At 42.3% G+C, this 20,563-nt stretch overlaps 1 protein-coding gene across 1 annotated transcript in view; it reads right to left on the bottom strand.

Moving 5' to 3' along the window:
• syngr2b (synaptogyrin 2b) overlaps window positions 1-16,540 on the bottom strand; it is a 31,062-nt gene extending 14,522 nt beyond the window's left edge. The window contains exons 1-3 of the mRNA XM_068058374.1: window positions 16,251-16,540; window positions 6,038-6,275; window positions 80-216 (exon numbers count right to left, since the gene is read on the bottom strand). Coding sequence (XP_067914475.1) covers window positions 80-216; window positions 6,038-6,275; window positions 16,251-16,349 — 474 coding nt within the window. The 5' untranslated portion in view covers window positions 16,350-16,540. The remainder of the gene's footprint in view (window positions 1-79; window positions 217-6,037; window positions 6,276-16,250) is intronic.
• Between the last annotated feature and the right edge of the window lie 4,023 nt (window positions 16,541-20,563).

The raw sequence follows: 20,563 nt of genomic DNA on the forward strand, positions 1-20,563 counted from the left end.
CATATCCTTTAAAAGTCAACTGTACCTATCTACTTAACAAGCCAACAAAATTTCAGTATTACCAGGCTCTTTGACTTACCCAGCTGAAAATGGAGAAGAAGGAGAAGGCGATGGCTGCCCGGGCACTGTCTGCCCCTATGATTGGGGTAGGAATTGTGGACACCCACTGATTGGTGAGGAAGCAAAAGCCAATAAACCACAGGAATGTCCATACGCCTAGGAGAACAAAAAAAAAATGGTTAGATTCTGCGAGCAGTTACTTATAAACCAGTGTAAATCATCATCAGTTACAGACATTATCTTGACAGCAATCCTTTCAAGCTATTTCACAAAATGGAGATGGGAAACAAATGGATTTGAAATTGAAAAATGACAGCGGGCAGCTATTGACCACTTGTTCTAACGCTCTGGTACTGAATTAGGATTTCACATCTTGCTCCTTTCATAATGTTTCAGTACTGAAATTTGATACCACTCATCTGCTATGGGAATGCTGGAGGTCAGTTTAACTGAACATCCTAAGAAAATGCACGCTGGTGTCCCCAGGCCAAGATCAGGGTTTGTGTACATATAAACTAGTGCAGAACATCTGTATAGCCAAAGAAGTAGTTCAAGGATATTAAAACAGCGAGTTAGGGAAATGTACCATGGGAGGCGGCCATTTTGGACTTGCTCCCAACTAATAATGTGGGGGGGGGGGGGGGGGGGGGGGGGGGGGGGTGGAAAAGGAAAATAAGCATCTAAGTTGAGGAAAGAGAACAATTGGGGTCTACTGATCATAAAGTCGTTAAACTTAAAAAGGCTGGAACAGATGAAGAAAATGATTTACAAACTAGATTTCAGAAAAGCAGGCCTTTGATTTTCATGTAGCAGATCACCTCGAACAGATTGGGAAAGATAGAGGGAGATATGAACAGAGAATTTATTTTTAATATATATATTGCCTGGGTAGTTTAGTTCAAAAAAAAAAAAAACTGAGGACCAGAAGAATAAAACTACATGAATGAGAAAAAGTCATGAACTACATCAGGGGAAAGAAAGGATGTATGAAATGTGGAATTTATAAGGAAGAACAGGATAGGGAAAACTTTCAAATCAAGCACAAGGCGGCCAAGGAACTGGTAAGGAGATGCAAAGAGAAATAAGGAAAATTTAACAGAATATAAAAGCACATTAGCAAAGCTTTTTCAAATGCATTAGCAACACTGGGGACTGGTGTTTAAAGATAGCAGGAAGTTGTAGAATGTCTAGATTACATTTGTGACAGTGTATTTTTTAAACTATCAAAGGGTAAGAAGAGAGATGCCAGAGTTCAGAGGGGAAAATAGGAGAAAAACTAGAAATTCCACGTTATTAGATGGGAAGACATGGCAGAAAGATTTAGGGAGATGAAGGTACACAAGACTCTTGACAATTTTAGTCAAAGACTGATGGCGTTGGCTGAGGAGACCTCAAATCCCCTTCACAATAACCCATGACCAACTGAAGCTGGGTAATATTCCAATGATCGGGAAGTTGAAAATGTGACACTCGATTCCTTAAAAAGAGATGAAACCTCAAAACACAGCCTGACCGGGTTTATCTTAACAGAGAAAAGTGGCTGAAACTTTGAGATGATGGCAAAAGAGAGCACTTGGAAGGGCAGGACCTCAAGACTAGAGAAACCAGTAGTGATGGCAGATAGAATTCAATGCAGCAAGTGTAAAATTAAGAGATCAGTTAGAAGAATATAGATTGCTAGAAATGGTAATGTGCTCGAGGTAGCAGCAGGAAAACGATCGGTGGGTTTTGATGGATAGGCTGTTAACAGGAGCAGGTTCAGTGCTAGCAGGCAGCAAAGAAAATACACTAAAATCAATGATGTACAGATGGGGGTGTGACTGCAAAGTCTAAGGAGGTGATGCTAACATTCTATCAGGACTTGGTGAGTGCACATCTGGAGGTCAGTTCCAGTTTTTGGTCTCCATGGTACAGAAGGCATGTAAATTTATTGGAGTGAGTCCAGTGCAAGGCTACGAGACTGATTGTTGATCTTAAGGGGGCCAAGTTATGGGGAGAGATGGTGCATCATTGGGATTTACTTTCTGGTCAACAGGAGGATGGCAGGGGCAGTGGTCTTTAAGGTTTTAGCTGGTATGGAGAATTTGAATTAAGGAGGGTTCTTCTATGGGGCACAGGATTCAAAGAATATACGCAACATTTTAAAAAGCTAGAACGTCAAAGGAAAATGGGAAAATCGGGGCAACTTTTTTTTTTAGCAAATGAATCATGGAACAGATCATGAGCAGAGGAGGGACAACAAAAAGCCACAGCTGCTTTCTTTTTAATAAAAAAACCCCCAGGATCAGGGTAAGGAAATTAAAGGGACCTGTGAAAGAGTAGGTTAGATGGACCAACTGTCTTCTGCTGTTTCCCAGAACACGATGTTGTTATTAAGTATTTGGGATCTCTGCACTGTTTCTCTGCATAGAGAAGTGAAAATGAAAACTACATGCAATTATTTGATAAGCAACCTTATTGCTTCCTCCAGCTAATAGTTGAATCCCATTACTGCCCTGACACTTAGGTGAAGGCCAAGGGTCAAACCTGGGACATTCCTGCCTGTTTGATACAACACTACACCAGGCAATGAATTTATACCCCACACTATTCAGGAAGCACCAATGTTTGGAGTTAACTTAAGCAGTTTAATGAAGGATATTGGCAAATTGGCTATGAAAAACTGCTTATTGAAAATGTACCAAATATCAGTTTCCTAGCACAGGCCTAACCCTCTCTCTGGAACCTGGGGCTTGCATTTTGCTTTGGTCACTGATTTGTAAACTTCTTCCAAGTCTTATGCAGGAGGGAGTTCTAGCTCCTGATGACAGATTTATATGCAAGACAGAGGACTAGGTTGTGGGAGCTGCTGGGTCAGTAAGTCCAAGGCTGGAGCACGACAACCTATGTCAGATGACATGAAAACTGGTCAAGAAATTTACAAATGAGAGGCACAGCAAAGAAAAAAAAAAAAAAAGAGATTTCAGCATTTGATGCATTTTAATATTGTTAAATCAGAGTGAATAGCTTTTTTAAAAAAAATCACTGGAGAGACTTCATGTTTGCTGCAGGGATGCAGGAGAATGTTTACAAAGCCATTTGATGCGGAGGCCAGGCAACAGTGGCCAGAAATTAGTCAGTCACATCCAGCGTAATGACGGCAAGCATTGGTCATTGGAGACAGTGGGATAACTGCCCAGCGCAGTGTTACCCTTCAGCAAAAACCATAAAATCCACCACAGGGAAAGGGAATAGATGGTCGTTTATAGATCATGCAAATAATTGAGAAAAATAATAAAATACTCCAATCTTAAATGAAACATTGCACTTCCAGAGCAATAAAAAAAAAAGGGGAGCAGCTGAACTGCCTGTGATTTACCGCACAGGAGACTGAGCTGCATATTACTGTTGTTCTCTTCCCCACAAGGTCTGTCTCATCTTCTGAAGGCAGTATCTGATCTTGCAGCACAGAGCCACAGCCACTCTCTTGTACCTCAGCCAAGTAGTCATTCATCATGGGATCATCTAGACACAAGAGCTGGTAGCGAGAGGGGGCAAAAAAAAAAAAAATGGAATCTAGAGGTCAGTCCAATCCTGTTGAGTTTCTCTCTCTCTCCACCGCCCCCGCCCCCCACAAGGGACAACAAGGCCCACTGTAGCAGCAGCATTGCTGTCCAACCAAAATCAGTTACATACGAACTAGGAGCAGGAATAGGCTATTCGGCCCCTCAAGCCTGCTCCGCCTTTCTATAAGATCACGGCTGGCCTGTTATTGGACACAACTCCACTTTCCTGCCTGCCCCCGCTACCCTTTGACTCCCTTGTTTGTCAAGAATCTGTTTACCTCTGCCTTAAAAACAATGACCCTGCTTCCACCACTCTCCAGGGAAGAGTTCCACAGACTCAAGACAGCGATCAGGGAATGAAACCTCAACCTTCCTCGTCTACGTGGCTCAGTTACAAACCGTACACTGCACTAAAACTTTAAATCAAGCAGGACGGTTGAGTCCCAGGGTTTTGTTGACAGTTCATCTAACTTGAGACTTGTATACAAATTGATCACAAAATCGTTACAGTGCAGAAGACAGCCATTCAGTCCATCCTTTTTGTACCTACTTTCTGAATGAGCAATTCACTTAGTCCCATTCCCCTGCCTTCTCCCCATAACCCTGCAGGTTCTTCCCTCTGATTCCCTTTTAAATGCTTAAATTGAACCAGCCTCTACCACACTCAGGCAGTGCATTCCAGACTTTAACCACTCAGTGTGAAAAAGTTCTTCATGTCACTTTTGCTTCTTTTACCAGTTACTTTAAACCTGTGCCCTCTCGTTCTCAGTTCTTTCATGAGTGGGAACAGTTTCTCTAGCTGCACAGTCCAGACCCCTCATGATTTTGAATACTTCTATCAAATCACCTCTCCTCCGAGGAAAACAGTCCCAACTTCTCCAATCTATCTTCAGAACTGAAGTTCCTAACCCCGGAACCATTCCGGTGAATCTTTTCTGCACCCTCTCTAATGCCTTCACGACCTTCCGAAAGTGCGGCACCCAGAAATGGACACAATACTTCAGCTGAGGCCGAATCAGCTTCTTATACAAATTCAACAGAACCTCCTTGCTCTTGTACTCTATGCTAAAGGCCTGCTACCCGACGTGTCGGGTTCGGGTCGGGTCACACTTCCAGGTCCGGCATTGAGGGTTGGGTTGGACACGCTCTATCACAGGTAAGTGGCGCCAATGTTAATTTAATTTTTGGACTAGAAAAGGTGGTTTTGTTAGTTATTTTAAGCTTATGCAAATCAGCAACATAACGATAAACGGAAGGCATGTTAACTGATGGTCGGGTGTGGGAAAAAATGGAAGGACTCGGGCTGGATGTGGCTGTGTCGGGCTTGGGTTGGGTTTTTTTTTTTTTTGCAAACCCGAGCAGGCCTTTACTCTTTGCCCCTATTAATAAAGCCCAAGATTCTGAATGCTTTATTAACTGTCCTCTCAACCGGTCCTCCTATCTTCAATGACTTACGCACATATACACCTAGGTCCCTCTGCTCCTGCATCCTCTTTAGAATTATACCCTTTATTTTATACTGTTTCTCCATGTTCTTCCTACCAAAATGCATCATTTCACATTTATCCATATTGACCTTCATCTGCCACCTGTCTGCCCATTCCACCAACTTGTGTACATCCTTTTGAAGTTCTACACTATCCTCCTCACAGTTCATAATGCTTCCAAGTTTTGTATCATCCGCAAACTTTGAAATTGTGCCCTGCACACCAAGGTCTAGGTCATTTATATCAGGAAAAGCAAGGGTCCCAACAATGATCCCTGGGGAACTCCACTACAAACCTTCCTCCAGCCCGAAAAACATCCATTAACCATTACTCTTTGTTTTCTGTCACTCAGCCAATTCCTGTTTATTCCATGAGCTGCAAGTTTGCTCACAAGTCTGTCGTGTAGCACTGTATCAAACGCCTTTTGAAAGTCCATGTACGCCACATCAACAGCATTGCCCTCATCAACCCTCTGTTACTTCTTCAAAGCGCTTCAGCAAATTAAACATGATTTTTCCTTAAGAAATCCTTGCTGGCTTTCCTAAATTAACCCGCATTTGACCATGTGACAATTTTGTCCCAAATGACTCTATCTAGAAGTTTCCCCACCATTGAAGTTAAACTGACTGACCTGTAGTTGCTGGCCACATCTTTACACCCTTTTTTTTTTTTGAGGGGTGTAACGTTTGCAATTCTCCAGTCCTCTGGCAACACCCCCAAGTCTAAGGAAGACTGATATACTTAAGTTTTTCCAAGTCCGGATTGTCACTCGGTAAACAACTGATAATGTCACCATTATTAATCCTTCAGCATGGATACGATAAGTTAAACGTATGAGGAAACCCCAGATACGTAGATCTGCGAAGCCTGGCCTTGGCAAAGAAAGAGTGTTACAGAAAGCTTTTCCTATTGCTTACAGTCTACATTTTATTTCCATCTTGCTACCTGAAATTCCAAGGTCAGCCATAACGATGTGCTTGCGTTGGATAGCATTGCTGATCTGAGGGAAATAGGCATCAAGAGCAAAGAAGACAATGCAGATGAGAAATGCAATCACACCAATTGCTACACCATAGTGACACGCATCCACATTCTGATTGAAGATGCATTTCAGGTTTGGAGAATGAATGGAATTCATATAACCCTCGCTGGTGATGCAGCCAAACACAATTATCGAGAAGACCTGGAAGTAGTAAACAAAAAAAAAAATATCCATAAAAAACGATATAGTGCCTTCCATGACCTCATGATGTCCTAAAGCACTTCATAGCCAATACAACATACAACACACAATACATATGCTGCTGAAAGATGGTGCAACCCTCACTTTTACAGCTACAGATCAGAATGGCACATCTAAAAACTGATGCGGTTCAAATAAATCAAAATCATTCACCACGCCACATACTGCTCCATAAATTTCAGGGATTCCAAAAATCTTGTTCTTAACCAAAACTGCATTTCCACAATTGCCATTTAAGCCCAAATCAGTATCTAGAGCTCCTGAATGAGTTCACCAGTTGTGCACCAAGTTGTACGCAGCAAAGCCTTGAAGACTGTAGCTCTGACCTCTCCCATTCTCAGTAAGGATTGTATGGCACTCTCAAATACAGTGCTGACAGTGAATGGTTGATTTGGGTCAGATGGTTTACACACAGGAGGTTAAAAATTTAATTACTTGTATCACACCTCCCATAGTCAGCCAGTAATCAGTTTAAATTAAAATAGAAGTGTAGCTTGCCTTTTTTTAAAAAAAAAACACCAAAGTCACCAATTTATAAAATATGGCCATTTCCAGCAGAAATCTAGCAAATGGTGGCTCATGTTTAATACTCCATTTTTTCTTGCTTGTGATTTTCACAGTGCCATCAGCTGGACAAAGCACATTTGTGGACACGAGGTGAGAGCACTGTACCCACTCCACCTTGATGCCCTCCATGCTCAGAAAGTCAGCCTGCAGTTACTAGTTATTTGTATGCATGAAGAATGGTCATTTTAGGACTGCTGGTAACTGTGGATCCTATCCCGCGAGTTTCTACCTTCTTTATTAAAAAAAAAAGGGAGAAACTTCAGCCAAAATAACATTTTACACAACTGTTATATACTTAAATGAACTCACCTGAAAATATACTTCATCCATTCAGGAAAATATTTGTTACAAACCTACAAAATGGATAGCTCAAAACTGTTATAATTACATGGAATATTCTGAATAATTGGACAGTTTGAAACAGCTTAAGAACCTTAACTGGGACATCACTTACAGATTGAGAGCATACTAATTGGCAAATTATGTAAAGGCAGTGGCTCGAATTCCTTTGGAATTTAACTACATTATTGCAATAGAATTCTATTGGAACTAACTGCAACTTGTGATAACTGCTTCAAAGCAACACAAGATCAGCATGCTTCAATTTTGAAAAATTATAGACAGACAAAACTGTTATTTAATCTAACAGCTCAAACAGCATTCATCTAACCAGAGCTTTCTCCAGATCTATGAGGTTATCCGAAGCCTTCAAATTACAGTCTTTATTCACTGAGCAGTCATGGAGTGGGTGAACCCTTGACCAGACCAACGCTCAGAGCTCAACATTTCAAGGAGATGGCAGGTCATTAGCAGCATACAATTTTTTGTTTTCATTAATAGAGCTGCAAACACTGGTTGGACTTATCCCTGGGGGTTTCACCATGTGACCCCTCACCAACTGCCCTACCCAAACAGACTTTTCTCCCATTTCTGATGATATTTTTTATAAAACTTACAAAAAAAAAGTGCCCAGAGAAAATGAACAGTATTTTTTTTTTTTTAAACCCACTGACTTTTCTCCTGGGTTGCTCACAGCTGTGCACTGGAGATTAATCCTCAACTCCTGGAGAGTTGGCAACCTTACACACATGCCTAGATTTGAATTCGAACATACAGTCCACATGATATCGCCATGTAGCTGTTTACACAGCACTGCCAACATTTTCTTATTGACCATCATGACATGCAGAAATATACATAATGCTTGCATTCCAATAACATTGACAGGCCAAACACTGGAGGCTATTTTTTTTTTGATGTAGAGAGACTGGACACTTGACCCGATCCCAGCTAAGACACTTTTACTATAAAGTTAAGGAGCAAGTCTACATAACCATAATAATGGAGGGCTACAACAGGATAGGAAAGCCACAGCAGGAAATGACAACTGGACTCGGGTGTATTATTCTCTCTTCTGCTCCTCTTACATCAGCTGTGGTTAACTGCACAATGCACTAGCGTGGTAATGGGAACAAAAGGTTGAGATGCCACTTTGAATAGCAGAAACATGTACTTTCTGTAAGGAGTTGGGTATGGGACATGGTTTGGAAGATGAACAAATCAGGCATCAAGAATACATATGGGATATTAATGGCACAGCTAGTACTGGAAGTAAAGTAGGTTATCAGGCAAAATCAGTACAGAACAGATGATCTCAAGTTACGTGCCAGCCTTGCCTCAGTAGTAGCACTATTTGAGTCAAAAGATTGTAGGCTCAAGTCCCATTCCAGAATATAATCTAGGCTGACACTTCAGTGTAGTATTGAGGGAGTGCAGCATGGTTGGGATGTGAAAACCTCTTGGAGACGACATTAAACTGAGGCTTTGTCTCATCTCTCAGATGGGAATTACAGATTCCATGGCACTAGTTGAAGGTGGTCAGGGGAGTTCTTCCAGTGTCCTGCCATGCAAAATAACTACCGTGTTTCCCTACATTGCAACAAATGAACGTTGTTCATCTTTCGAGATGACGACGACCATGTCCATCATCTGGGATGCTTGGTAGGGTTCTGGTAGGTATGTAGGTGACTGCTAAGGCCGATTTGTGACTGGAAGGTTCTGCTGCAAATAGGGTAGGATACTGCAGACGATTGAGTTTTGGACAAGCTGCTGGTTCAAGATTTCCTCTTCTTGCCTTTTCTCTCCACCTCTGATAGGCGCTTGCTTTCAAAAGCGGTTGCATCCTTTTTTATTTGGTTGCACCAGGTAGTGTGATCCTGGGCAAGCTTCTACTAGGACATGGGGTTATTATCTAAATTCCAAAGTGAAGCCTACAGAGTGTCCTTGTAGTGCTTCCTTTGACCACCACAAGAACGCACCCCAGACTCAAGCTCTCCATAGAAGATTTGCTTTCGTAAACAGGTGTCAGGCTTTTTGGCTACATGACCAGCCCAACTCAGTTATGACTGTCTCAGTATAAATGTGGATGCTTGGCATAGCCAGCTCGGGTGAGCACTTCAGTGTCCTGTATTTTGTCCTGCCATCTGATCTTCAGAAGCTTCCGAAGGCAGTTCCAGTGAAAGTGGTTGAGCTTCTTGAGATGAAGCTGGTACACAGTCCAAGTCTCACATGCATAGAGCAGAGTGGGCAAGATTGCTCTATAGGCTTTCAATTTGGTAGGCAGACTTACTCCTCTTCATTCCCAGATTGATGTTCAAAGTCTGCTGAAGGCTACACTTGCTTTGGCAATTCTTGTCTGTGTCTTGTCAATGATATAGACAGCTGGAGAGTGTGTGCTGTCGAAATAGGTGAATGTAACAACTGTTGACAGGTTCTGATCGTGGACTGAAACCTTGGACTTGAGATAGGGTTTTCCTGGAGCAGGTTGGTACATTACTTCAGTTTTCTTTGTGCTGATCGCAAGACCAAAGTTGTCACATGCATTGGAGAACAAATCCATGCTACATTGCATGTCCAGCTCTGTGCACTAGTTGCCAGTTCAGTCATTGGCAACAGGAGATCACAAAGCATGCCCTTGGAGACCTTAGATTTTACCTGGAGTCGTCTCAGATTGAGCAGCTTCCCTTCTATGCTTCGGGTTAGAAGACCCACCATCATCCAGGACATGCACAAGCATGCTGTCATGGCACTGTCAAACAATTGTGATGAATTCCTCAGGGCAGCCGAATTTCTCCCGGACCCTCCAAAGGCCCTCACGACTGACTGTTAAAGGCCTTGGTCATGCCAACAAATATGGTATAGAGGTCCATGCTCTGTTCTTGGCATTTCTCCTGGAGCTTTCTAACTGAAAACACCACATCAGTGGTTCCTCAACCTGTTCTGAAACCAGGAATACACTTCAAAAGTACTTCATTGGCTATGAAGCACTTGAGCACATGCTGAAGTCAGGAAAGGTCCAATATAAATGCCAGTTCTTTCTTCCTTACTTATTTTTGAGGGGGTATGGGGAAGATGGAGATTTGGTTTCTGGTCATATAATGGAAATTATTTTGAATTTGAGTTACATTGTAACATGTATTCCCACTGGTCATTACATACAATTTATAGACTAAAAGACATATTTCAATGGATATTTCCAAGACTTTATCCCAAACAAATTAACAACTTGCATTCCTATAGTGCTCTTCATGGGCAGGACTACATCCCAAATCCCTTAACATTAAAAAAAAGAGCAGAGGACTGGAGAAAATCAGGAGGGGGAAAAGTTCAGAGGGTTGATTATGGAGGCCCAAAGACACTTTTGAAGAAAGGGGTTTTGATGAGAAATTTAAAAACAGGGAGGAAACTAAGCAGGCAGAAGGAACTAGGTCGGGAGTTTCCTGACTGCAGGAGCCAAGACGTTTAATGAGCAGCCATCAATGATGGAGTGGAGGGAGCAACAGCCGAGAAGTCTGGTGTTAAAGGGGTGGAAGGTGCAAGTGGGGATACAAGGCAGTGCAGACTAGTTTGCTATAGCCATCTCTGGCCTTGCCTCGAGAGAATACAGCCTATCCGTTTTACTGGAAGGAACGTGAGCGTCCAAAGTATGGGAACATAAAATCCTAGCTGAGGCCTAAAGATAAAGAATGGGAAGCAGTTTGGAAGGGGGGGGGGGGGGAGGAGGGGAAAAGAGAAGAAAGGTGGATCATTTCACCCACCTCTCATTTCCTAGCTCAAGAATAACACTGGCAACTTTCAAGAAGGATGCACGTCAGGCAGGAAAAAGCAAGAGAAGTCATAGAAAACATCTAATTATGGAGAATACTCTGATTAAAAAGAGCACCCTCAAAACTACATTAAAAACGTACGGCTAGTAAGAATTGTATTGGAAGGTTTTGTCTTATGGCAGAAAGTAATGTTTGCACTGAGTCTCTGCACTTCAAGCCACATATTTCCCCATCTCTCTCCGTTAGCATTAGACAGTTCACCCTCACTCCAGAACAGAATAAGGCAGAGGCAAATCCAACAATTCCAGCAAGAAACCAAACTGGGAGATGAGTTAACTTTACAACAGGGTCAATGTGAGGGTTTGACTACCATGGATCGCAATTAACCATCAAAGGACAGAGACACAATTCACAACTGGTTCAGTGTCTGGGTTATGTTGAATTGGTTGATTGCAGCTGGGGAAGTGGTGAAGGTGCTACAACTGACTTCAGTGGCCCTAGATTGGGGGGTTGGCAATAGTCAAACAGGATTTTCATTCCTGACCACTAGCCCCTGCGTGCACATGTGGAGGGCAGGAACTGCCCAGCAACAACTTCCAGTTACATAGTGTCTTTAAATTATTTAAAATATTCCAAGGCACTTCACAGGAGTATTAACAGACTACAAATTTTCCAAGCCATATAGAGATATCAGGACAAGTAATCAAAAGTCAAAGAGGTAGGTTTTAAGGAGCTTTTTAAAAGGAGTAGTAGAAAGGTAGAGATGTATAGAGCATGAATTCCAGAACTTGGGGTCGAGGTTTCTGAAGGTACAGCCGGCCAATGGTGGAGCAGAGATGTGCAAGAGGCCAGATTGGAGAATGCAGAGACTTCGGAGGTTCACAGGGCTGGAGGATGTTAGAGAGACAGGGAGGGGGCAAGGCCATGGAGAACAAGTTGTCAGTCAAGCCTCACTGTCTACAGTCATGTGGAAAATGGCTATTTGGGTAAAGAATTGGAGTGTTGCTAGCATTTGTGGAACAGCACCCCAAGAGTGACCAGGAAAAAAAAATATGAAAAAAAGGTCAGCTCAGAGCTTGGCAATCATATGTTTACATTGCCAATAGAAGCCAGACAGCATGTCCTGTCTGACAGTCGACATTATACTGTAAGGGGAAGCAAAGATACAATCACACACAATTAGAATTAGAGAATTAGAATTAGAATATTACAGCGCAGTACAGGCCCTTCGGCCCTCGATGTTGCGCCGATCATCTGACCTACACTATTCCATTTTCATCCATATGTCTATCCAATGACCACTTAAATGCCCTTAAAGTTGGCGAGTCTACTACTGTTGCAGGCAGGGCGTTCCACGCCCCTACTACTCTCTGCGTAAAGAAACTACCTCTGACATCTGTCCTATATCTTTCACCCCTCAACTTAAAGCTATGTCCCCTCGTGTTTGCATCCTCATCCGAGGAAAAAGACTCTCACTATCCATCCTATCTAACCCTCTGATTATCTTGTATGTCTCTATTAAGTCACCTCTCCTCCTCCTTCTCTCTAACGAAAACAACCCCAAGTCTCTCAGCCTTTCCTCGTAAGACCTTCCTTCCATACCAGGCAACATCCTAGTAAATCTCCTCTGCACCCTTTCCAAAGCTTCCACATCCTTCCTATAATGCGGTGACCAGAACTGCACGCAATACTCCAGGTGCGGCCTCACCAGAGTTTTGTACAGCTGCATCATGACCCCGTGGCTCTGAAACTCGATCCCCCTACTAATAAAGGCTAACACACCATATGCCTTCTTAACAGCCCTATTAACCTGGGTAGCAACTTTCAGGGATTTATGGACCTGGATACCAAGATCTCTCTGCTCATCTACACTACCAAGAATCTTCCCATTAGCCCAGTACTCTGCATTGCTGTTACTCCTTCCAAAGTGAATCACCTCACACTTCTCCGCATTAAACTCCATTTGCCATCTCTCAGCCCAGCTCTGCAGCCTATCTATGTCCCTCTGTACCCTACAACACCCTTCGACACTATCCACAACTCCACCGACCTTCGTGTCATCCGCAAATTTACTAACCCACCCTTCTACACCCTCATCCAGGTCGTTTATAAAAATGACAAACAGCAGTGGCCCCAAAACAGAACCTTGCGGTACACCACTAGTAACTAAACTCCAGGATGAACATTTGCCATCAACCACCACCCTCTGTCTTCTTTCAGCTAGCCAATTTCTGATCCAAAGCTCTAAATCACCTTCAACCCCATACTTCCGTATTTTCTGCAATAGCCTACCGTGGGGAACCTTATCAAACGCCTTACTGAAATCCATATACACCACATCCACGGCTTTACCCTCATCCACCTGTTTGATCACCTTCTCGAAAAACTCAATAAGGTTTGTGAGGCACGACCTACCTTTCACAAAACCGTGCTGACTATCGCAAATGAACTTATTCTTTTCAAGATGATTATAAATCCTGTCTCTTATAACCTTTTCCAACATTTTACCCACAACAAGCTATGTTTTAAGTTAACTTGCAACATAAGCAAGCAAAAACATTTAACAAGTCAATTGTGTAACAAGGAATTGGATCATTGTGCCAAGACAGTGCAGTGTGGAAAATTGGTTACAACAGAAAACAGTTCCTGTTCTTACCACCACCACCTCTCAGAGACCCACGTAGTTTCAAAAAGCTATTTAACCTTCAACTGTTAGCGTGTACAACATTGTTCGTCAGGACCGCTACTGAGACGGTTTCAGTTCAGTTTCAATTTACTGCAACATCACAAAGTGAAATTCAATTATCGCATTAACTATGGGATAGGCTTCATTTTAACAAAAAAAAAATCAACTTGGAGGTGTATCCTATACACGAGTCGATCTTTTTCCGGTGGGGGGAATGTGAGAAGTGGTGGAATGTCTCAAGTTCGAGGGTTGGCCTAGAATGCAGGGATAGTCAACACCTTCCAATTTCTTTTTCATGTGTCCCTTTCAGAACTTAGTTATAGGCAATATAATGTCACAGCAACCCCGCAGTAACTCCTCTTACACTTGAAATCATTTATCCCAGGCCGCGAATTGAGGAAAGAACTAGTTCAGTAATGCGATTCCTTCCCAGGTAGCTCGTTAATTAAAAGCTGTACTATTTAAATATGGTGCAGCATCAGTCTCCCAACTGCTTTTTCAGTTGGAATTTAAATTGTTAAAATAAGGGAACAAACCCAAGGACTAGATTAGGGAATTAGAGATAATGAGCCAGAAACTGGCAAAAGTAGCAACTCTCTTTGTAGCAACAGATATATAAGAGGAAAGAGAGATAACCGCTCAGTTAGAAAGTAACAAAAAGGTTGTGGAGTGGCATATGCTGGTGGAAAAACAATGAGAAAGATGTCAAAGCTGGAGGAACAGGGAATTTAATTTAAAAAACGGTGAACAAAAGATGTAAAGTGACATCCCCTAAAAAGAAAGGGCGATAAATTTGGCAACAGACGATCTGGAAATTTTACAAATTGTCAAAAGGAAAACTACCCTAAAGTGAAAGCGGCACAGCGAGAGGAAAGCAGCTCAGACTTTTAATGAAGACTTACACACCTGAACTGCTAACTTGCTTTTCCTCTTTACAGATTCTGACTACCTGCTCTGTATTTCCAGCCTTCTCTGTTTTTTTATTTAACTTCCTGTTTGTAGTGTTACTTTTTATCATTGTATTTTTATCCTGCAGCTTTTTTTAAACCGTCGTCTGCAAAATGGGAAATAGAAACAGAGGGGGCGGGGAGAGCTGGATTGATTACAAAGTCCCCTTGCTTGCTGTTACTACTGGGCATTGTTTAAACACATTGTCTAAAGCAAAAATTATATAATGTATTGGGAACAAATCTACAAAAAAAAGTGGAAACATTTAGAGTCGCAAGCACAATTAATTAGAAATTGACAGAGTCCACAAAGGCCACTGCCAGAATCATTGCTTGACGTAATTTTTAAATTTGGCATCTATTAGCACAGACTCCAAAGTAATGGAGGCAAATCATGTGCTACAGTCGTACCATATACCGGAGAGATGGACAAACAAATACCAAGCAACAAATAGCAGTGCAAAGAACCAATCAGTAAGAGACTGGGAGCTGTGGAAAGGTGGGTTAACTTGGGACTGAGACAAATCCTAAATTGCATTGAACTTAAACAAGATATACCCAAAGGGGTAACTGAACAGGGGCAAGTTTAACATTCTATTGGAGTTTACAGAGGTCAAAAACAAGCCTCCTAAACATTACCGATGTAATTTTAGATTTTACCTGATCAGAGCCCCAAATAATAACCCATAAAAAGGTGCTGTGTTATTCACCTAACAGGTGGGCAACACCCTGGGCTGCTGTCTCGAGTCACACTTTGTAAAAAGGATTATGCAGAGCAAGTCACAGAACCTCTTTCAAAACACTAATGAAACAGCAAAAAGACATTGCTCATTAACAAAACATGTAGAATAACCTGGGTTTATCTCCTTTTCGGAGAACCACTCCCTCCCCCACCCAATTTTTCAGCCGCTACATGTAACTGGGAAGGTGTGAGAGGTCAGACCAGGCAGGGCTACTGGAGGGATGTCGTCACTGTGGGCAGCAGCCATCTTTCTGGCACAAAACTGGAATTATTTCTAGAACATCACAGTCGGGTCAGTTCTGAGAAAGCGGTTTGCCGAATTTTATTGATCCTGTTCTGTTTTCTTTCCAGGAACCTTACTGTCAATGAGCCTGGTTTTCAACTTGGACAAAAAGTTTACAGGAAAGCAAAACGTTTTTTGTCCTCCCTACAATTACACAAGATGATTTACCCTTCCCATGTTACTGTCGCTTTTAATGCTGCCCTGGCGTTTAAAGCTGAAACACAACCTGCCAGAGCATGTAATTCCTCATTTCCAATGGATGCGGAAGTGGTTGGACACTTTGAGAAACACGGATCTCGTCTTTTCTGGGCCTGATCGCAAAAGGAAAATAAGAAATTTCACAATGCTAAATTTAAATTGACTACTTCTACTCATTTCTTATCCTATAGGATCATGACGGGAGGATCAAAGACTGTTTAATGCAATTCCCTCTCACTTCCTGACTTGTTTTTGCAATCTAGCAGCTCCTGAAATTGACAAACAGTTTAGGGGAAATACCACAGAAAACCTGTTTGACCCACTCCTCCCCCCACCAGGATCCACAACAAAACAACGCACTGGCTTGTTCGTCTTCTCTAACTCACCCAGCTCACTATCCGGGTGATAGTGTGAGGCTGTTGCAGAAAGTTCTGTAAGTCAAACGCTCCGCCTGCCTTGGCTGCGCCATACACGTTCCCTTCCATTTCGTTACTGCAGAGAGGGTTAGGAGGAAGAAGAAAGTTTTCCTGTTATGCTTTTTTTTAAGGGTAAGGGGTGGTACCAAGTCAGCCGAAATGAGGAAAGGGAATGTATAAGCGGTTCCCGGATCGCAATGCAAACTCCCGGAACACGTCAGTCCGCTGAGTAAGAGAGTAGTTGGGGGGGAGGGGGGCTGGATTATCATGTGATAGCACCTGAACAGAATCAACAGCCAGCAAGGTTGGGCTGGCCCTGACCAATAGAAATACAAGGGAGTTTAGTTAATATGCCCAAACGCTGCAAGTCATTTCCATTATAACCTCTCCTTGTATCCGAGTTGTATTTAATGGGGAAAGGCCATTGTGTAAAGTCATTCCGCCACAGTATACAGAGGAACTAGAACATCAAGTTTGAACTGTTAAGTAATGTATTTTTATAAATTTTATGAATAAGGTATATTTGGGGGGGAGAAGCAATGTTCACAGTGACATCCAGCAGCTGAAATCAGTAGTGTCACTGTTAAGCCAGTGAAGTTTTGCCACCTCTTGCAAATCTCGTCAATCCTAGTTCTTGCTAACTTTTCCATTCTTTGCTCCAACTTCTCAAATACTTCCCTTTGTTCATTAGAATCTTTTTGACTTGGGCTGTGTTCACTTGCTTTAAGTATATTTGAAAGACCCCAACATTTAATCACATACTGATGTAACATTCTGTAGAATTTCAGAGCTTATTTTGCTTTTACCCGCTGTTTTTTAAAGGTTGGAGTACTTTTTAAGTGCTTCTCTTTCTGTTACCTATTGGATCTCCCACTTCCTGTTTAGTTCTGCCTTCATTCTCATCACTCCCCGCAGAAACATTGGGATGTTCACCTGGTTAGAAGCAATGGGTAAAATGCAAGTTGCTTTAAAAAGTAGAGCCAATTGCAATGAAAACTCGCCCTCAGGCTGAAGGGACGGAGAGAATCATACAGCAGACACCCCATCGAGCCTGTGCCGGTTCCTTGAAAGAGCTATCCAGTTACTCCCTCTCTCTACTGCTTTCCCCATAGCCCTGGAAATGTTTCCCTTTTTAAATATATATATCAACCACTTCCCTTTTGAAAGTTACTATTGAATCTGCTTCTACCTCTCTTCAGGCAGTGCATTCTAGATTACAGAAAATCACTGCATTAAAAAAATTATCTTTCCACTGAATTTTTTTGGTCAATTATCTGACCTACAATGGAAACACTTTCTACATTTCCACTCTATCAAAATCCCTCACAATTTTGAACACTTCCACTAAACCTCTCCTTTAAGCAAATACAACAATGAATGGCAGGTTGTGAAGTCAACATTGAGACAATACATTTTGGGTATTTTTTGGTTTTAATGAGTATTTACCAGTTCAAAATCTTTTTGATCAAAGAAGAGACCAGATATCGGAAAGCCAGAATGAGATGCGGTTAATGCGGAATAGTCCATTTCACATTGTTACGACCTCAGTTGAGGCAGTCAACTTTAAAACGAGAGATAAAAGCAAGAGATGCTGGAACCACTCAGCAGGTCTGGCAGCATCTGTGAAAAGATGCTTCTCTTTTCACAGATGCTGCCAGACCTGCCGAGTGGTTCCAGCATCTCTTGTTTTTATTTCAGATTTCCAGCATCCGCAGTATTTTGCTTTTATTTAAAACAAGAGATATGGGCTGGAACTTTTCGTTGGGCAGGAGGCCTGTCCACCGGTCGAAAAGTCAGTGGCAAGCCCGCCAACACCGAGCCTGGGAAGCCAGACTGGGATTTTTTGCTCCCCAGGCAACTTAATTGGACTTTCCACCTCCTTGAGTCCAGAAGTCCTGACTAATGGAGCTGCCAGCCAATCAGTGGGCCGGTAGTTTTTAGTCCCAGCAGCGCCACCAGGAATGGTGACCACTGCTGGGACTACACCCAGCCATCGGAAGCAACAGGAAGGATGGCCCCGGAAAAAAGCTAAGTTTTTTAGGGCTGCACCAGGGACAATTGGTCGGGCCCCAGTGAGATAAGGGGGGTTGGTTAGGGGGAGTGTTGTGTGTTGGGGGCAGTTGGAGATTTGGAGACGGCCCTCCATGGGGCACAGGGTGTCCAAACAGGAGGGCCCCCCCCCCCAAGCCCGTAAGAAGGCCACCTGGTTTTACCAGGTGGGCTTTTTGAGGCCTCAGCCGCCTGCCAGCCAAGGGTAAAATACCCACAGCGGTGGGCAGGAGCCATTAAGTGCCAATTAGTTGGTCACTTAAGGGCCTTGATTTGCCTGGGACGAGTGGGCTGTTTCTCACTGCCGCTACCCAGCATAAATTTGCAATGGGGTGGGTGGGAGGGGGTTGGAAACAGCCACCCCCCCCAGCCTCCCACTCAATTTCCACCCCCCCCCCCATCACCAGCCCGCTCATTTGGGGGTGTAAAATTCCGGCCATGAACTCTCCAGACCGATTAAAGAACTACACAACAAGATTTCACGTTTTAAGAATTTTACTATAGCAACTAAACTAAAAAAAAATCAACATTAACTAAACAGTACTTAATTGGTAGTTGTTACCCTAAATTATAGAGAAATGTATTTCCCATTAACTTAGTAAGATGCTTGAAAACCCCACACCACATTTATACATTGCACAGTGTTCCAATGGAAATGATATTTCTGCAGTTAAAAGTCCCAAACTCCTCCCAGTTGCAATGGGTTGGATCTCCTAGTGTCCTTTCCAACAACCAATATCCTCTTTGCTTACTTCTTTCAAGCACATGCAACTGGTCTCCCATTAATAAGGCAATCTCTGGTGACCCAGTTGGTCTTTTTTCCTCTGCAAACCTCAGCTTTTGAATTGGGCTGAAGTCTTTGCTGTATCTGTGCTCTGAGAGTAGTTGTTCTCTCTTGCTCTTTTGAGGATGCTGCTGCTGGTCTTTGTGTCTTCCTTTCTTCCTTACAGCCTTCCAAACCTAGGAACGCCTGTTGAATTTATCCAGAACAAAAGTCAATAGTTGATTGCCTTTTACAATATTCAGAGTCCATAAGTCTGACCATAGAAAAACCACCTGAGCCTTCCTTAGTTTCTAGATGTTAGAAATTGCAACTCAAATTTGTATTTTTAGAGCCCCCGGCTCCCTGTTCTGAGAGTCTGGGAGTGTGAAACCCATTGTCCTTTAAATGTTATAACCTTGCACCCCGCTTTCAAAAGAGGCTTTGATCTGGGTTCCTTGTTTGGATGGTAACCAAGACCCCTGGCTTGTCTCTGGGCAGACTTGATGTGAAGTCATATGCCTCCTCCGAATCCATATTACACTGCATTAAAGATCACAGTTCCTAAAACATAACCATACTACAAAATCCAGTATTCATAACAACATTTCCACTCCCACTTCTAAACTTGGAGAATGAACGCTAAATATTTGAGATAATGCTGGTCGCATACAAGGTGTGGATTGGTTCTTTTAATTTATTTTAGGTTGCAGGTTCAAATCTTGTAATTTCTACATATGAATGTACTTTCTTATGACCCTCCTCCCTAGTGAATGTATACTGTAAAATGTTTAATTTGTTGAGATTTTTAAAAATCTGTGTTACGTAGTGGAGCTTGAAATAAATCCAAATGTTTCTGGTCTTTCTTTCCATGCACTTAATGAATATTACAGTGTTTTCCTGCTTTATTAAAATTCACTATCTGTGTTTCCCAGGAAAGACAGATTTCTTTACAATGTGCCTATTTCAATATTGGCTGATTTCTATGTTACACAGACACAGAACATCTCAAGAAGTCACGTGACTTAAGACTACAAATATCTGAATAGATCAAATGGTGTTCTGAAAAATGATCTCTTATATATCTTGTTTACTATATAATGATGAATGAAGCAATGGTCTGAAAACTTTTTAAAACAATCTTTCACATTGCAAGCTGGGAAAGGTGAGACTGATGAATGTTCCTTCCTATACCCATCTTGTATACAGTTCTTGGTTGAGCGAGGAGGACAGCTGAGCTTGTGCACATTTCCAACGACACCACCATAGAATCATAGAATACTTATAGAACACCAATAATTATCTTTTTAATTGGTGCATGAAGTTCCTAGACAGTGCAAGATTCTTATAGATAACTTGGACAGTGTCACTGTAATATGCTCTTGAGCAATACAGAATTGTCCTTATCTACCTGGGGAAGGAATTGTTTGATTGCAATCACAGCCTGGATTAATGCTAGCACTTATGCTACTGA

Source organism: Heterodontus francisci, chromosome 26 (assembly GCF_036365525.1).
Source record: "Heterodontus francisci isolate sHetFra1 chromosome 26, sHetFra1.hap1, whole genome shotgun sequence".
Lineage (NCBI taxonomy): Eukaryota > Metazoa > Chordata > Chondrichthyes > Heterodontiformes > Heterodontidae > Heterodontus > Heterodontus francisci.